This window comes from Capricornis sumatraensis, chromosome 23 (assembly GCF_032405125.1).
Source record: "Capricornis sumatraensis isolate serow.1 chromosome 23, serow.2, whole genome shotgun sequence".
Classification (NCBI taxonomy): domain Eukaryota; kingdom Metazoa; phylum Chordata; class Mammalia; order Artiodactyla; family Bovidae; genus Capricornis; species Capricornis sumatraensis.
In genome coordinates this window covers 46,469,076-46,483,278 of record NC_091091.1, presented here as the reverse complement: position 1 = coordinate 46,483,278, position 14,203 = coordinate 46,469,076, and the positions used below count along the sequence as shown (strand labels likewise).

The window sequence follows — 14,203 nt, the reverse complement described above, 5'->3', positions numbered from 1 at the left end:
AAGCTAGAAGCAATCTAAGTGCCCAACTATAGCAGAAAACTGGTAAAATAATCTATGGCACAACCATGAAGCAATAGAACCTTAAAAAAGATGTCCTTCATGGCGGGCACAGTGGGGGAAGGGGAAGATGGGACAAATTGAGAGAGTAGCAAATTGGCATATATACGTGACCACGTGTAAAACAGACAGCTAGTGGGTAGCTGCAGTATCGCACAGGAAGCTCAGCTCCACGCTCTAAGATGACCCAGAGGAGGAGGATGGGGAGGCTCCCAGAGGGAGCGGAGATGTGTATATTTAAGGCTGCTTCATGTTGCTGTGCAACAGAAACTTACACAACATTGTAAAGCAATTATCCTCCAATTAAATCAATGAATGAATAGATGTTCTTCAAAAATACTAAAGGATATATGTAAATGTATGTGAATAAAAGGCAAGTTGTAAAAGTATGTATATATAAACATTCACATGTGTATGTAAACATCTGAACACACACAGCATATATGTAATCTCATACATCATCATAGACATATGATGATGCTAAGTAAGGCGGAAAAGCCCACAATCAGAAAGAAGCACATGCTAACACTATAATTTATGGGCGGTGAGAAGACAAGTGAGTCTTATTTTTATTAATTGACTTTTTGGCATTTTCCACTTTTCTAACAAGATCACATTTTACATTTATACTGAGCTCAAGGACACAACAAATCCCTGATTTGTTTAGGGGAACTGGTAAGACTTCACATCCTTATAGAAATCTTGAATTCAGCACATGAAGTGGAAGACAGAGGGGTTCGGGAAATAGGGGCCAAGGGGGAGCTGCTATTACTAGAGCAGAGGCGCCGAACAGGTCAGCAGTTACCTGTGAAATGTGAGTTTCTCATCTGCAAGGAAATCGTACTGTTTGTCATCATTCCTGGACTTCCCAGATGGCTCTAGTGGTAAAGAGCCCGTCTGCCAACACAGGAGACTCAAGAAACATGGGTTCAATCCCTGGGTCTGGAAGATCCCCTGGAGGAGGAAATGTCAACCCACTCCAGTATTCTTGCTTGGAGAATCCCATGGACAGAAGAGCCTGGCAGGCTATAGTCCATGGGGTCACAAAGAGTCAGACACAACCGAGCAAGCACAATCAAGATCTAAGACATTCAGAGAGGTTTTCAAGAGGGCAAACGTATTTGAAGCTTACAAGTTTGCGAGAAGCAGTCATGAACCCCAGATGCTACCTTAGAAATGGACATAAAGCAGCCAAAACTCTTCATAAGGAAAAAAGTTTAGATAGAAGACAATTATGTGTACTTCAAGTCCAGATATTAATTTTCAAGGAAATGAAAACCATATCTATTGGAGGGCAAAGATCATCCCACAACTACATTTACTACTATGACAGTACAGCTTATTTCCAACACACTTCCTTCTAGAGAAGGCCAGGCAGACGTGGGACCACCAGTAGTGAGAAAGGCAAGAGACGAGGAAGCTGGCGCCCCAGGAACAACCCCCTAGAAGGACAGCAAAGTCTCACGTGTCTTTGTGCCCAGCTCAGCTCAGGGGCCACAAATTCAATCCATCCTCGCCCCAGTCCAGACTACATGCTGGGCAGGAAATTCACCGAGCACCAACCAGGAACCTGTGCCTTTTCTTGACGATGGAAGACACACAGAAAACTAATAATATTTCACACTAAACCAAACAGGAGAGACGGAGAAAGGAATAGAAAGGATGGTAAAGAACAGTGTTTTTCAAATGTGGGTTGAGATACACTTGCTCTTTAGGAAGTAAATTTAGTGCCTGTCAAGCAGCAATTTTTTTTAGTGAAATACATTAGTTCAGAATAGACTAAAGAATACCAGAATAGAATAGAAAATGCCAGAATACATCACATGGGATAAGGGGTAAGCACTGCTTCATGAAAGACTTTCCAGCTTCACACACACACCACACACACAGCAATGCATTTTCTATTGTGGATGAGGGTCACTGTCGCCCTTGATAGAAGGTTCTAGAATCCTCTGGGCAGACTTTGCCCAGTTTGCAGGGTAGTCTTTTCTAGGAAAATCCCACAGAGCTGTAAGATTTGTGGACTGGAGTTAAAATGTCAGTGCTTGTATTAATTCTGATGGCTACACCCCAAACGCCCCAAATCTAGCACTGAGATCCATGCGTGGTAAAGACACAGAAGCCCCTGGAGTAAACATGGGTCGGGGGGCCATCACTGAGACCCCAACCTCAGGAAGCCTCAGGACCAGCCCCACTGCACTGCCCTTATCCTCCTTCGGACAAACCCAACGTCTGGGGCACAGCGTCAAAGCTTTTCAGTTGATTTACACCTCCCCCCCAAAAAAACCACAGGACACATCCATTTCAGTGAGACGCTCCATGGGGAGTGAAGCTGATGGCTTTACAGCCCTAGACGATCTGATCCAGACTTGCTATCTGTCGATGTGGATGATCGGCCATGGGTCCTGTTTCTGATCCATGGGATCACTGGTGCCCAGGGACACTCTCTAGGGGAACAGAATGTGGCTCTGGAACCAGGCAATCTGGGCCTCCATCATCCCTACACCCAGTCCCATGACCTTGGGCAAGTTCATTAACAACTAGGTGTCTTCATCTAAAATCCATGACTGTACCTGTGGAACAGGGTTACTCTTAAGGATCACACAAGATGCTAAAGATAAGAAAGCACTCAGAGTAGCAAGTGATGAGTGAACATCAGCTGCGGCTGTTCCGGTCGTTAAGAGTTCATGCTTCTTTCTAGCCACTATTGGAATCCATCCTTCCAGAGGCTTCTGGGCATCCAGAGGGATGCTCTACTTGTGTTTCTAAGAACCAAAGGCTAGGAAAGTTGACTGCATTGACTGTGAAGCAGAAACTGGAAGCTGACCCATTTCTCCAGGCAGCTGGAGAACATCACAACTTCCTGAGAAAAAGGCCATCGCTGGATGTGAGTTTGGGGAAATGCTGAAATACAGTCAGGGAACGAGATGGTCAGGCACAGCACTGAGGGCATAGAGAGAGAGGGGGGCTGCCGTAACGTCATCCAGAGCCCCTGGCCGAGCGTGGCCATGGTCGTGGCGAGCAAAGGAAGAGACGGCAATGGAAGGGGATGACCACGTCTGGCTTGGAGAGGCCGCAGGTCAAGGGCCCCTGGGGCATACCTGGAGGAGAGGCAGACAGTGGCCACGTGGGGGTGGAGCAGAGAACAGAAGCGAAGACACTGGCCACAGGTCCAAGGGTCGGCTCACGGGGAAGCGTGACGGCCAAGAGGGCTCCCCAAAGCGCCGGCTGAGAATGTCTGGGGACGGCTGTGGGCAGGTGAAAGGGGCCGTCTGATGTGCAGACAGAAGGTTCTAGACTAAATGTATGTTGAAACTTCCATGCGGATTCCATGTGTTTCCTGAAGTTAATTACTATCTGAATCTTCTCTCGCCTCTCCATTTACTGAGATGTAAAATGCTAACCTGAATCCAGAAGGTGGGCGTCAGTGCTGGCTTCAGTGCTGAGCAGGTGGCAGCAGGGAGCTCAGAGCGGGCACATCAAGTCACCCTGAACGACACCAGGAAGGCATGGACCACGCTGACCGCCTGACTCACTCCTAACTGAAGTGCTGGCTTCAGTGCTGAGCAGGTAACAGCAAGGAGCTCAGAGCGGTCACATCAAGTCACCCTGAATGACACGAGGAAGGCATGGACCACGCTGACCGCCTGACTCACTCCTAACTGAACCGGTGGCTTCAGTCCTGAGCAGGTGACAGCAGGGAGCTCAGAGCGGGCACATCAAGTCACCCTGAACGACACCAGGAAGGCATGGACCACGCTGACCGCCTGACTCACTCCTAACTGAAGTGGTGGCTTCAGTTCTGAGAAGGTGACAGCAGGGAGCTCAGAGCAGTCACATCAAGTCACCCTGAATGACACCAGGAAGGCATGGACCACGCTGACCGCCTGACTCACTCCTAACTGAAGTGGTGGCTTCAGTTCTGAGAAGGTGACAGCAGGGAGCTCAGAGCAGTCACATCAAGTCACCCTGAACGACACCAGGAAGGCATGGACCACGCTGACCGCCTGACTCACTCCTAACTGAAGTGGTGGCTTCAGTTCTGAGAAGGTGACAGCAGGGAGCTCAGAGCAGTCACATCAAGTCACCCTGAACGACACCAGGAAGGCATGGACCACGCTGACCGCCTGACTCACTCCTAACTGAAGTGGTGGCTTCATTTCTGAGAAGGTGACAGCAGGGAGCTCAGAGCGGTCACATCAAGTCACCCTGAATGACACCAGGAAGGCATGGACCACGCTGACCGCCTGACTCACTCCTAACTGAAGTGGTGGCTTCAGTTCTGAGAAGGTGACAGCAGGGAGCTCAGAGCAGTCACATCAAGTCACCCTGAACGACACCAGGAAGGCATGGACCACGCTGACCGCCTGACTCACTCCTAACTGAAGTGGTGGCTTCAGTTCTGAGAAGGTGACAGCAGGGAGCTCAGAGCAGTCACATCAAGTCACCCTGAACGACACCAGGAAGGCATGGACCACGCTGACTGCCTGACTCACTCCTAACTGAAGTGGTGGCTTCAGTTCTGAGAAGGTGACAGCAGGGAGCTCAGAGCGGTCACATCAAGTCACCCTGAACGACACCAGGAAGGCATGGACCACGCTGACCGCCTGACTCACTCCTAACTGAAGTGGTGGCTTCAGTTCTGAGAAGGTGACAGCAGGGAGCTCAGAGCGGTCACATCAAGTCACCCTGAACGACACCAGGAAGGCATGGACCACGCTGACCTCCTGACTCACAAATAGGCGCCTGCTGATCACCTCCTAGATCAAAAGAGCCAACCAGGGCCACCCTGGGAAACAAAGTTTAACCCCCAAGAAAGGCTTTCTTCATAATTCCTCTACATGAGATGACTCACAATTGTATTTCCATTTCCACAGAGCAAAACTTAGAAAGTTAAAAACTACAGAAAAACAGGATCCCATGATGGGAATTCTTAACTCTGAGAAGCTGAGAAAGCACCTATTGTGAAAGAACAAAATTCAAAATTAGCAGAAGGGTGGCAACAGTTCACACAGCACTCAGTCATCCGTCTTGCAGATGTGAGGTTTGCATCGACGCCCAAACGTCACCGGACTCACCGTGTCTTATAATAAAACACCCACCAAAGGAAGGACTTCCAAGTCTACAGTTTCTAAATGTCTTGACATCCAGGGAGGTGGGCAGACACAAGTCAAGCCCAATCAAAGTTAATAATCTAACAGTATATTTAGAAATCTAAAAGAATTTCTGGGCTCAAAACTTCCTGTCATTTGTATCTATTCTTAGACTCCCAGCCTCTGTTTTTTCCGAAATGCCACAGGATTTAGGAGTAAATGTACCAAACACACTGTTAATTTTAACCTCAGAACAATAAGGCCGCTTTAGGCAATAAGCTGGACTTCCCTGGTGGCTCAGATGGTAAAGAATCGGTCCACAAGGTGGGTTTAATCCCTGGGTTAGGAAGATTCTGTGAAGAAGGGAATAGCAAACCACGCCAGTATTCCTGCCTGGAGAATTCCATGGACAGAGGAGCCTGGCAGGCTACTGTCCATGGGTCGCCAAAAAGTCAGAGGCAACTGAGCGACTTTCACTTTCAGGCAGTAAGTTGCCAAAATAATTAAGCCACACCTTGAAAATAGGCACGACGCAGCTTTCTCTGCGGACCACCAGCTCTACATCACGACAGAAAGGATGCTAAGGGACCACAGCTCCTCCAGACAGCAGCGTCACCTCTGAGATGAAAGGACTCTTCACACTGAGTGACACTGGTTCCCCTGGTCACAGCAACATGACACACACCTGAGCACACGGACATCTTTGCTCAAGACTTAAAAGCTGGGAAATCACTTTCCCACAACAGTTTTAAGACAATAGCCATAAAGATGCTTTCTGAAATGACACATTAAAAGAACATTCAAAGAGGAACGTGAGAACACAGCAGGCTACAGGGGGCAGTGGAATGAAAGCTATGAGTTAATCATTTGCAAGAGTCTTGTCCTCAGAAGGAATCAGCGTGGGCGACACATGCAGACTACACGGCTTCTTCTGCAGTAAGTCAGCCACATGGAAATTTCCAGAAAGGGGGATGCTAGGGAGTTTGGGGGCTCTGGGTTGATCTGTGGGCTTCCCCCCATGCCTTGCCCCCTGGCACCTCCACCCCTAGTGTATCCTGAAGACCACCCAGACCCCACCTTTGGGATAAAGGTATCTTTATCCCAAAGGACCACAGGGCAAGAACAGATAATGAGGTGCTGAGAAGAGCAGGGCAACAGGAAGGCTGGATCCCGACTTGCTGGAGGACGAAGATGTATCACTACGGGCACAGCTTCGACTGAGGTCTGGCAGATGCCTGGGGCACCTAGAGCTTCAGCCTCCCACTCCCGCTCAGATACTGAGATGCCCTGCCATCAGACAAAAACATTGTTCCCATCCACCTCCCCACCCTTCCGTGAGGACACTGAGACCCTCTCCCACAGAGAGACAAAGAGCATGGAAGGGACTTCCCTGGCCGGCCAGCGGTTAAGATGCCACACTTCACCTGCAGGAGGCATGCATTCGATTCCTGGTTGGGGAACTAAGATCCCACATGCTAAGCGGCGCAGCCAAATTTTAAATAATCAAATTTAATTAAAGAAAGAAAAAAAAAAAAGTAATGGTAGCAAAATTTAAGAGCAGCTACAGAGAAAACAAAGAGAATCCCACTACAGGCACCACAATTACGGTCATGGCAAAGCCACTCCTGGGAAGTCCAGGTTTCGTAGGCGCGTAGTCCCTGCTTTCCTGGGTCCGCGGGGAGCCCCGCGTCTAAGAGCAGCCCGCACACGGTCGCCGCTGCAGCACCCGAGGGCCTACCTTCACCCGGACGGTCTGGTCCGACACGCTGCTCATCATCTCGCTGATGGACCGGAAGAGCTGCACCAGGGACTCCACGAAATCGGCCTCTCCTTTGTTCTCATAGAGCCTGCAAAGGAACACACGGATCTGTGGGGCAGGCACACGGCACAGGACCGCTTTCTGCTCCCGCGTCCACAGACGCTAAAGGTGCCACTTGGCTGGCAAGTTAGAACATGACAGAACGTCCTCAGCGTCCACGGGACACGGGAGAGGACCTGGCAGTGAGGGTATGATCTGGACCACTCAGCTAGGAAGGTCTGCCTCCGTGCTGAAGAAGCTGATCTTCAGTCGCTCTATTTATTGTCTTGTCTACATTCTACAAGTCTGAAAACCAGAGAAATGTAATAAAAAGGGAGGGAAGGAGAGAAAGGGGAAGGAGAAGAGAGAGGAAGGAAGAAGGGAGAAATCCAGCTTTAATGTTGCCCCGCAGAGATCTCATTATTAACATTTCAGCGTATATCCTGCCCGTGTTTCTTAAACCCATAATGTCACATAAGAGACTATTACAAAGACAAGTCTACCATGATTTCAGAATCATTCAAAACTAACACTGTAAGAATAAATGCAAAAAATGACTTGGTCTCAGAGTAGTGATACTATATATTATCACTGAATGATATTCTTTCATCATAGAATTCGTGGTTCTGGGAAAACATTCAAAAGGTAGAACATATTCAATAAATGGATAATAAAGAAGTTGTACATTGGTTCCATGCATGCAAATACATGTTGCTAATTGTAAATAAGTTTCATCTATAAATAATTTATTAGCAGATACTTCAAGCTGCCGTGTTACTAAAAACCAACACATTTGCATTTTAAAATGCTGCAACGCAGATGTTTTATTAATAAAGACTAGCTTTCTGCCTAATTAAAAGTATACCATACCTGAAAACTTGTGTACAATGGAAAATTTTGTAAACTAAGTGATAATTAATTACCCTAGAGGTAATCTTATATTTAAATGAGTTCCACTGTAAGGAAACAAAGTCTGTCTAAAATGTGAAATTGCAACCTAGCGTATCTGTTTTGTAAAAGGCTTTCAAAGTGGAGCTTGTATAAACAGTACCCAACAATGACACTTATGAAGTCATGAATTTCTGCCTGCTGGTAAAATTAAGCACAGTTTGGCAGACTGGTGCAAATACTTGGGCAAGTTTCTAGCATATACTCAGCCATTCTCCTCCACCCACTCTGCCCCAGCATATCTGCCAATTCCTGAGGCTCAATGGGGCAGGGGACTAAAAACCAAACTGAAAACATCTGTAAAGCAAAGTAGAGTTTTTATCAGTCTCCAGAGATAAAGAACTCAGTCTGAAAAATGCCAAGGAGAAGGGCCCAGATAACACAGCAGACTCTCAGTTGAAAGCCCAGGAAAACTGCAAAAGACTGAGGCTTACAAAGGCTACACACAGCCTCTGTAGCCTAAGAGTTCAGTCCCACTTTCTCTGCCTAGAAAAGAAAAGATCAGTCCTCTCTAGAAGATCACATCACCTGGGGCTTTGACAGTTGTATATATTCACAGTCCCATATTCAAACAAGTTACTAAACACAGCAAAATACCTGATCATCAGGCCAAATCAAAGAAGGAAAGGACAACAGAAACAGATTCACAGGTGGTCCAGATATTGTAGTTAGCAAGTAGTTACATCCTGTCACAAGAATGTCAAAATAAATATAAGCATGATAGCATTATACTGTAAAACAGAAAAGATGGAAAGCATAGAAAACTGGAAATATGGAAAATAGAGAGATGGAGAAAACAGAAGGCAAGATAAAAAAATTTTTGTAGAAAAATGAATGTATTAAAAAAGATGAAAATTCTGAAATGAAAATACAGTATCTAAAATAAAGAATTCATTATATGGGTAAAATTGAGATTAGACAGTGTTATAAACAGAATCGGTGAAACGGAAGACAATCAACAGGAAAATAAACAGAAGAGAAAGAAAACATAGAAATGTGGGCTAAGATATGCAGGACATACTGAAGAGAGCTAAGATACACGTAACTGAAGTTAGAGAAGAAACTGACAGGTACAACGTGACAAGTGCAACATTAGAAGAGATAACGGCCATGAATTTGTTGAAACTAATACAAGCGACAATCCAGAATTCAAGAAACTCTCAGAATCCAACGTAGGGTGGATAAAAAGCAAACCATTCCTACGCAATCCATAGTAAAACCACGAATAACCACAGAAAAAAAAGAGAAAAATTGCAAACATAGCTCGAAAAAGGTTTTTAAAGACACCATTAGCTTCAAAGATGTAGCGGTAAGTCTGAAAGTTGACTTTCTCACCAGAAATGATGGAAACCAAAAAAGAAAATAACACCCTAGAAGGAGAAAATAGCTGTCACTCTAGAATTCTATATTAAATGAACACATCCCTCAAAAACAAAGATGAAACCAACAATTTTCATAAAACTTATACCATAAGTTTGATGGCATAAACCTGCATCAGACTTATACCAAAAGAAATGCTATATGATTTCTCTGCACTGAAGGAAAATAATTCTATAGAGAAACATAAAATTAAAAGAAAAATGAGAAAACAATGATAAGTATGAAACATATCAAATGAATGCCAACTATAGAAAACAATAATAGCAATGCTTTATGAAGTTTAAGATATTTGTAGACTTGAAGTGCATGACAATAATAACACAAGAGAGAGAAAATGGGACAATGAAAAGAAAATTTTGATTGGTACAAAAGAAGGCAGAAAAAAGCATAATATAGATGAGCAAAACAGAAAATTAATAGAAAGACAGTTGATATAAACTCAATATGTTACCTAAGTGTATTATATATAAATGAACTAAATAGTAAATTAAAACGATTTTTACACTGGATAAAATTTAAAAAAACAGCTCTATGTTGTGTATAAGAGACACACCTTAAATATAAGAACACAGGAAGGTTGAAAGTAAAAGAATGGGAAATGGTATTCTGTGAAAATACTAACCAAAAGATAAAGGGAACCTTTTCACATTAAGCAGTAAGTTTACAACAAAGAGATCACAGTTCTAAATCTACATGCCCCCAATAATACAGCTTCAAAATCTACAAGGTACAATTAATGGGTCTTTCTTATATTTAATATTCCACTAGGAATCCTTCAAGAATGAAAATTTAATTATTAATTCCTCTGCTGCCAACCACCATTTAAAAGATATATATGGTAGTATTTTACAGCAAGCACTTTGGAGCCCCTTTCTGTAATGAAGGCGAGGTCTCTAGAGACGAATAAACCAAGAGTCACTTGTTCAACCCACACTGAGGTGGGTAAGAGGAAAGGATTCAGATGGCGATTGGTAAATAAACAGACAAAACCTAGTCATCATACCTTGCTCCATTTAAATGCTGTGAAGTATCCATTAACAAGGAACAGCTTGACCTTTGTTGATTAACTACATCCTACAATTGTGGCCAAGGAAATGACAGCGAAATGACAGATATACAACTTATTCATGATCGGTGACTAACTACTCAGGAAGCTGACACCAGGTGAGGCCGGCAAACACTCAAGAAGCAGCAGAAAGACAGAAGTCAGCAGTAACTAGCCTCTGTGACTGGATTCAGACAGTCCCGCGCAGGCTGCGTCTGTTTTCTGACTTTCCAGCTAATGTGATCCTCCCACACAGAGAACGCAGACAAGCCAAACCAGCAGAGAAGGGCCCCTGGCTGTCAGGAGTCTCTCCGTGGGTTCCCCAAGAACCAACTGTCTTTGGACCAGAGTTAATTTAAAAATGCTGTTCTCATTTCTAAACAAACAAAGAAGTATGGATTTGTATAGTGAGAAAGCAAGTCGGGCGACAAGGATTAGTTTCAATATCTTCATCTCCAATGTTTCACCCCTTCCTTCTCCAGAAGAATAATTATTGTCAATTAATGTGGAATTTTACAAAGCTGCTACATTATGTGAAAACACAGCATACCTGTTTGAAAGGAGAAGAAAAACAAAAGACCTCCGAAGTTTATTTCAACTGCAAATAGAAAAACACACTTGATTCCAGCTGTGAGCACAGTTGTTTTTCTCTCAAGGTAATAGATGCTTTGCAGGTAAGAAAACGGGATCCTGACTTTCCTTTCTCCCTCACCCCTGAAAACACCATGCGTCAGAGTTGCTCAGAACTTATTAGGAATCAAACATCCTGGAAAACTGGGCGGGACACAGGACGGCTTTTCCCCTAAACAGTATATACACAATAGGAATATTATTTCATGTCAACGTAATGCTTTGAGAAGACAATGAAGACTACCAAAATGGGTCTCAGGGTGGAGGGTATTTGAGGACAAGAAACAATTGAGAGACTTTAGCCCCATGTCTGTGATTTCAACATCCTGGTTTTTTTTTTCCCCGTCATAGATTCTTCTCAGAAATCCCAGACTACAGATCGAAATTTAAGCACTGTCATATCTATACAATGCAACTACAACTGTGTACTAGGTTCTGAGAGGAACGTACGTCCTTGTCTGCCCTCAAGAATCATAAAGGCAGCCAAGATACACATTTAAGAAACTAGAGAGAAACTAAGGTCAATATACTTTAAAAGTCTGGGACAGTCAGGGCTCCAAAGCCCATTAGGCTCTCGGAAAGGAAGGATTCTGGTGGGACAGTGTCTGGCGAGACGAGTTCAGGGATATCGGGACAAGGATCTTGGAAGGTTTATGAAGTCTTCTGGCAGCTGCTCTACTGGTCTTCTCAACTCTTGGCACTTTTTGTCCTGAACGGCCTTAGCTCTTCACAAACACATGAACCCAGCAGAGAGACTCAGCTGGGGATCAAGTCTGGCTCCCCCCACTCCAGGAAAAAGGCTGGCACCAGGACCAAGGTCTCTGCCAACACCATGCGGCCGAGGGCCAAAACGAAGGCATTCCTAAGGATGTCCACACATAAAACGCTGCCAAGGTCACGGGCAAGATCTGTTCAGTATTCCACTCCATTTCCGTATGAAACAACAGGACTGAATCACCCTTGGGCAACACTTAGGGCTCAACGGCTTAAAGTCAAAGAGAGAGTGGAGACAGGAGTCTCACAGATGGACCCCAAAACTAATGAGGAAGAAAGACTGTCAGGGGCCTAATTACATGGGATTTACGAAGCTGGGACTTGGGCTTCCCAGGTGGCACAGTGGTAAAGAATCCCTGTGCCAATGCAGGAGATGCAGGTTTGATCCCTGGGCTGAGAAGATCCTCTGGAACAGGAAATGCAACCCACTCCACTATTATTATCTGGAAAATTCCACAGACAGAGGACCCTGGCAGGCTACAGTTCAGGGGGTTGCAAAGAGTTGGACACTTCTGTACCCACTGCACTGCATTACTAACCTGAGATAAGTTAGGGATATTACGCTGGCAGGCAACAGGAATTCCTGATTAAAGGTATGAGAAGGGGTGTCAATGGCCATTCAATATATACTTCTCCTTCACTACTCTACTGAAGGAAACTTGATTTTGTTGAAAAGTGAAGTCGCTCAGTCATGTCCGACTCTTTGAGGGGCCTACCAGGCCCCTCTGTCCATGGGATTTTCCAGGCAAGACTACTGGAGTGGGTTGCCATTTCCTTCTCCAGGGGATCTTCTTGACCCAGGGATCAAACCCAGGTCTCCCGCATTGCAAGCAGACCCTTTATCATCTGAGCCATCAGCATCAATAAATTCTTTCCCATCTTCCTTGCATCTAGGATGGTCATGTGACACAGCCTGGCCAATGAGAGGGAAGCACATGACCCACTGTAGGCACTGGGGACAATATTCCTTAAGGAAAGTAACTGAAAGAGCTGTTGACATCCACCTTCCCTTCTCTGCTGTCTGGAGTGAGGTCTTGACACTAGAAGGAGCAGGAGCCACTCTGGGGCCATGAGACAGACAGAGATTCCTAAGGACGGTGGGGCAAGAGATAGAAGGAGCCAAGGATGAAATAAGTAACTGGGACCAAGTGCACAAGCTCCAGACTCTTCCTCTGGGTTCCACGCCATGTGAGGGAAAAAGTGAACCTCATCTGTTTCTGTAACATGTAGCCAGTCATATTGCTAACCCTGAGAAGATCAATCAAACTCAGTGTTATTTACAAGACCATGGTCCCAGATCTCATGCCATTTGTATTTTCAGGCTGAAAGAGATTAAGGAGAAACAGAGAGAAACAATTTGCCACTGGTCCACTTGGGTGACCCCAATCTTTTCTAAGCAGCATTATTTTGTAAAAGATTACAGCATTTACAACAATAGCGGGAACACACTGACCTTGAACATACCTTTCTTTTCATTATTAATCTCTGAATGAGAAGGAAAATCAGCAGTGTGTTTGAAAAGAAGATGTGGGCATCAATGAATCCCTGACCTGGAGCCATACTGATCACAAATTGTACATGATGAAAATTTTTTCACAGAAAACATGACATAATCCATACCACCTGATTGTTCCACTCTTTCAAGTTCATCCTCTCACCTTAGTGTCGATGTTATTTTAGAGTAATCAAAGACTTAAAATTAGTGGGACACATAAAAGCAAGATTTTGCCTGACTCTTCTGCAACCCCATGGACTGTAGCCCACCAGGCTCCTCCGCCCATGGAATTCTCCAGGCAAGAATACCAGAGTGGGTAGCCATTCCCTTCTCCAGGGGATCTTCCCAACCCAGGGATCAAACTTGGGTCTCCAGCATTGCAGGCAAATTCTTTACCATCTGAGCCACCAGGGAAGCCCCTAAACAAAAGCAAGATAGAGGCTTCCAAAGAGTTCCTTTTTGTAGAAGCAATTTTACTGAAAAATATGATAAAATACAGGAAAAAAAACAAACCCTACTTTCTTAGTCATCTTTCACACCTTGACAGTGAGAAAATCATCAACAGGTTTCACCCTGAAAAAAACAGAAAGCTTCATGACCCTCATCAAGATTCACACCTATCCATGATAAGCAAAGTAAAAGAGTGTATTCTTCAGGCAAGGAGCCGAGCATGAGAGCCTCAAACCCTGGGTCTGGAATCACAGGAACCATAGGGTGACCACAGCACAGGCCATCCTTGTCCAGTAACACAGGGGCTGTGGCCACTGATCCGTGGTGGACACCACCCCGTTTGTGACTCTTACAGCTCTACACACAGTCACCTGCTCCTCTGGCTTACGTGCCCCACAGAGTACACAAGGCTGGTTTGTGAATACCTCCCCTCTCTCCCTGGCTGTTCTGGAAAGCCGACTTCAGGCCAACAAAATAAAGAGTAAATAAGGAGGTACCAACCTGGGTTCACGCTCCCTCAATTCCCCATATTC

General features: G+C 45.0%; 1 protein-coding gene across 2 annotated transcripts in view; it reads right to left on the bottom strand.

Annotated features, from left to right (window-relative positions):
* The window catches only part of DOCK1 (dedicator of cytokinesis 1), a 564,920-nt gene that overhangs the window by 428,149 nt on the left and 122,568 nt on the right, over window positions 1–14,203 (bottom strand). For both annotated transcript variants that reach the window (XM_068961248.1, XM_068961249.1), the window contains exon 23: window positions 6,889–6,997. In XM_068961248.1, the coding sequence (XP_068817349.1) occupies window positions 6,889–6,997 (109 nt within the window). The remainder of the gene's footprint in view (window positions 1–6,888; window positions 6,998–14,203) is intronic.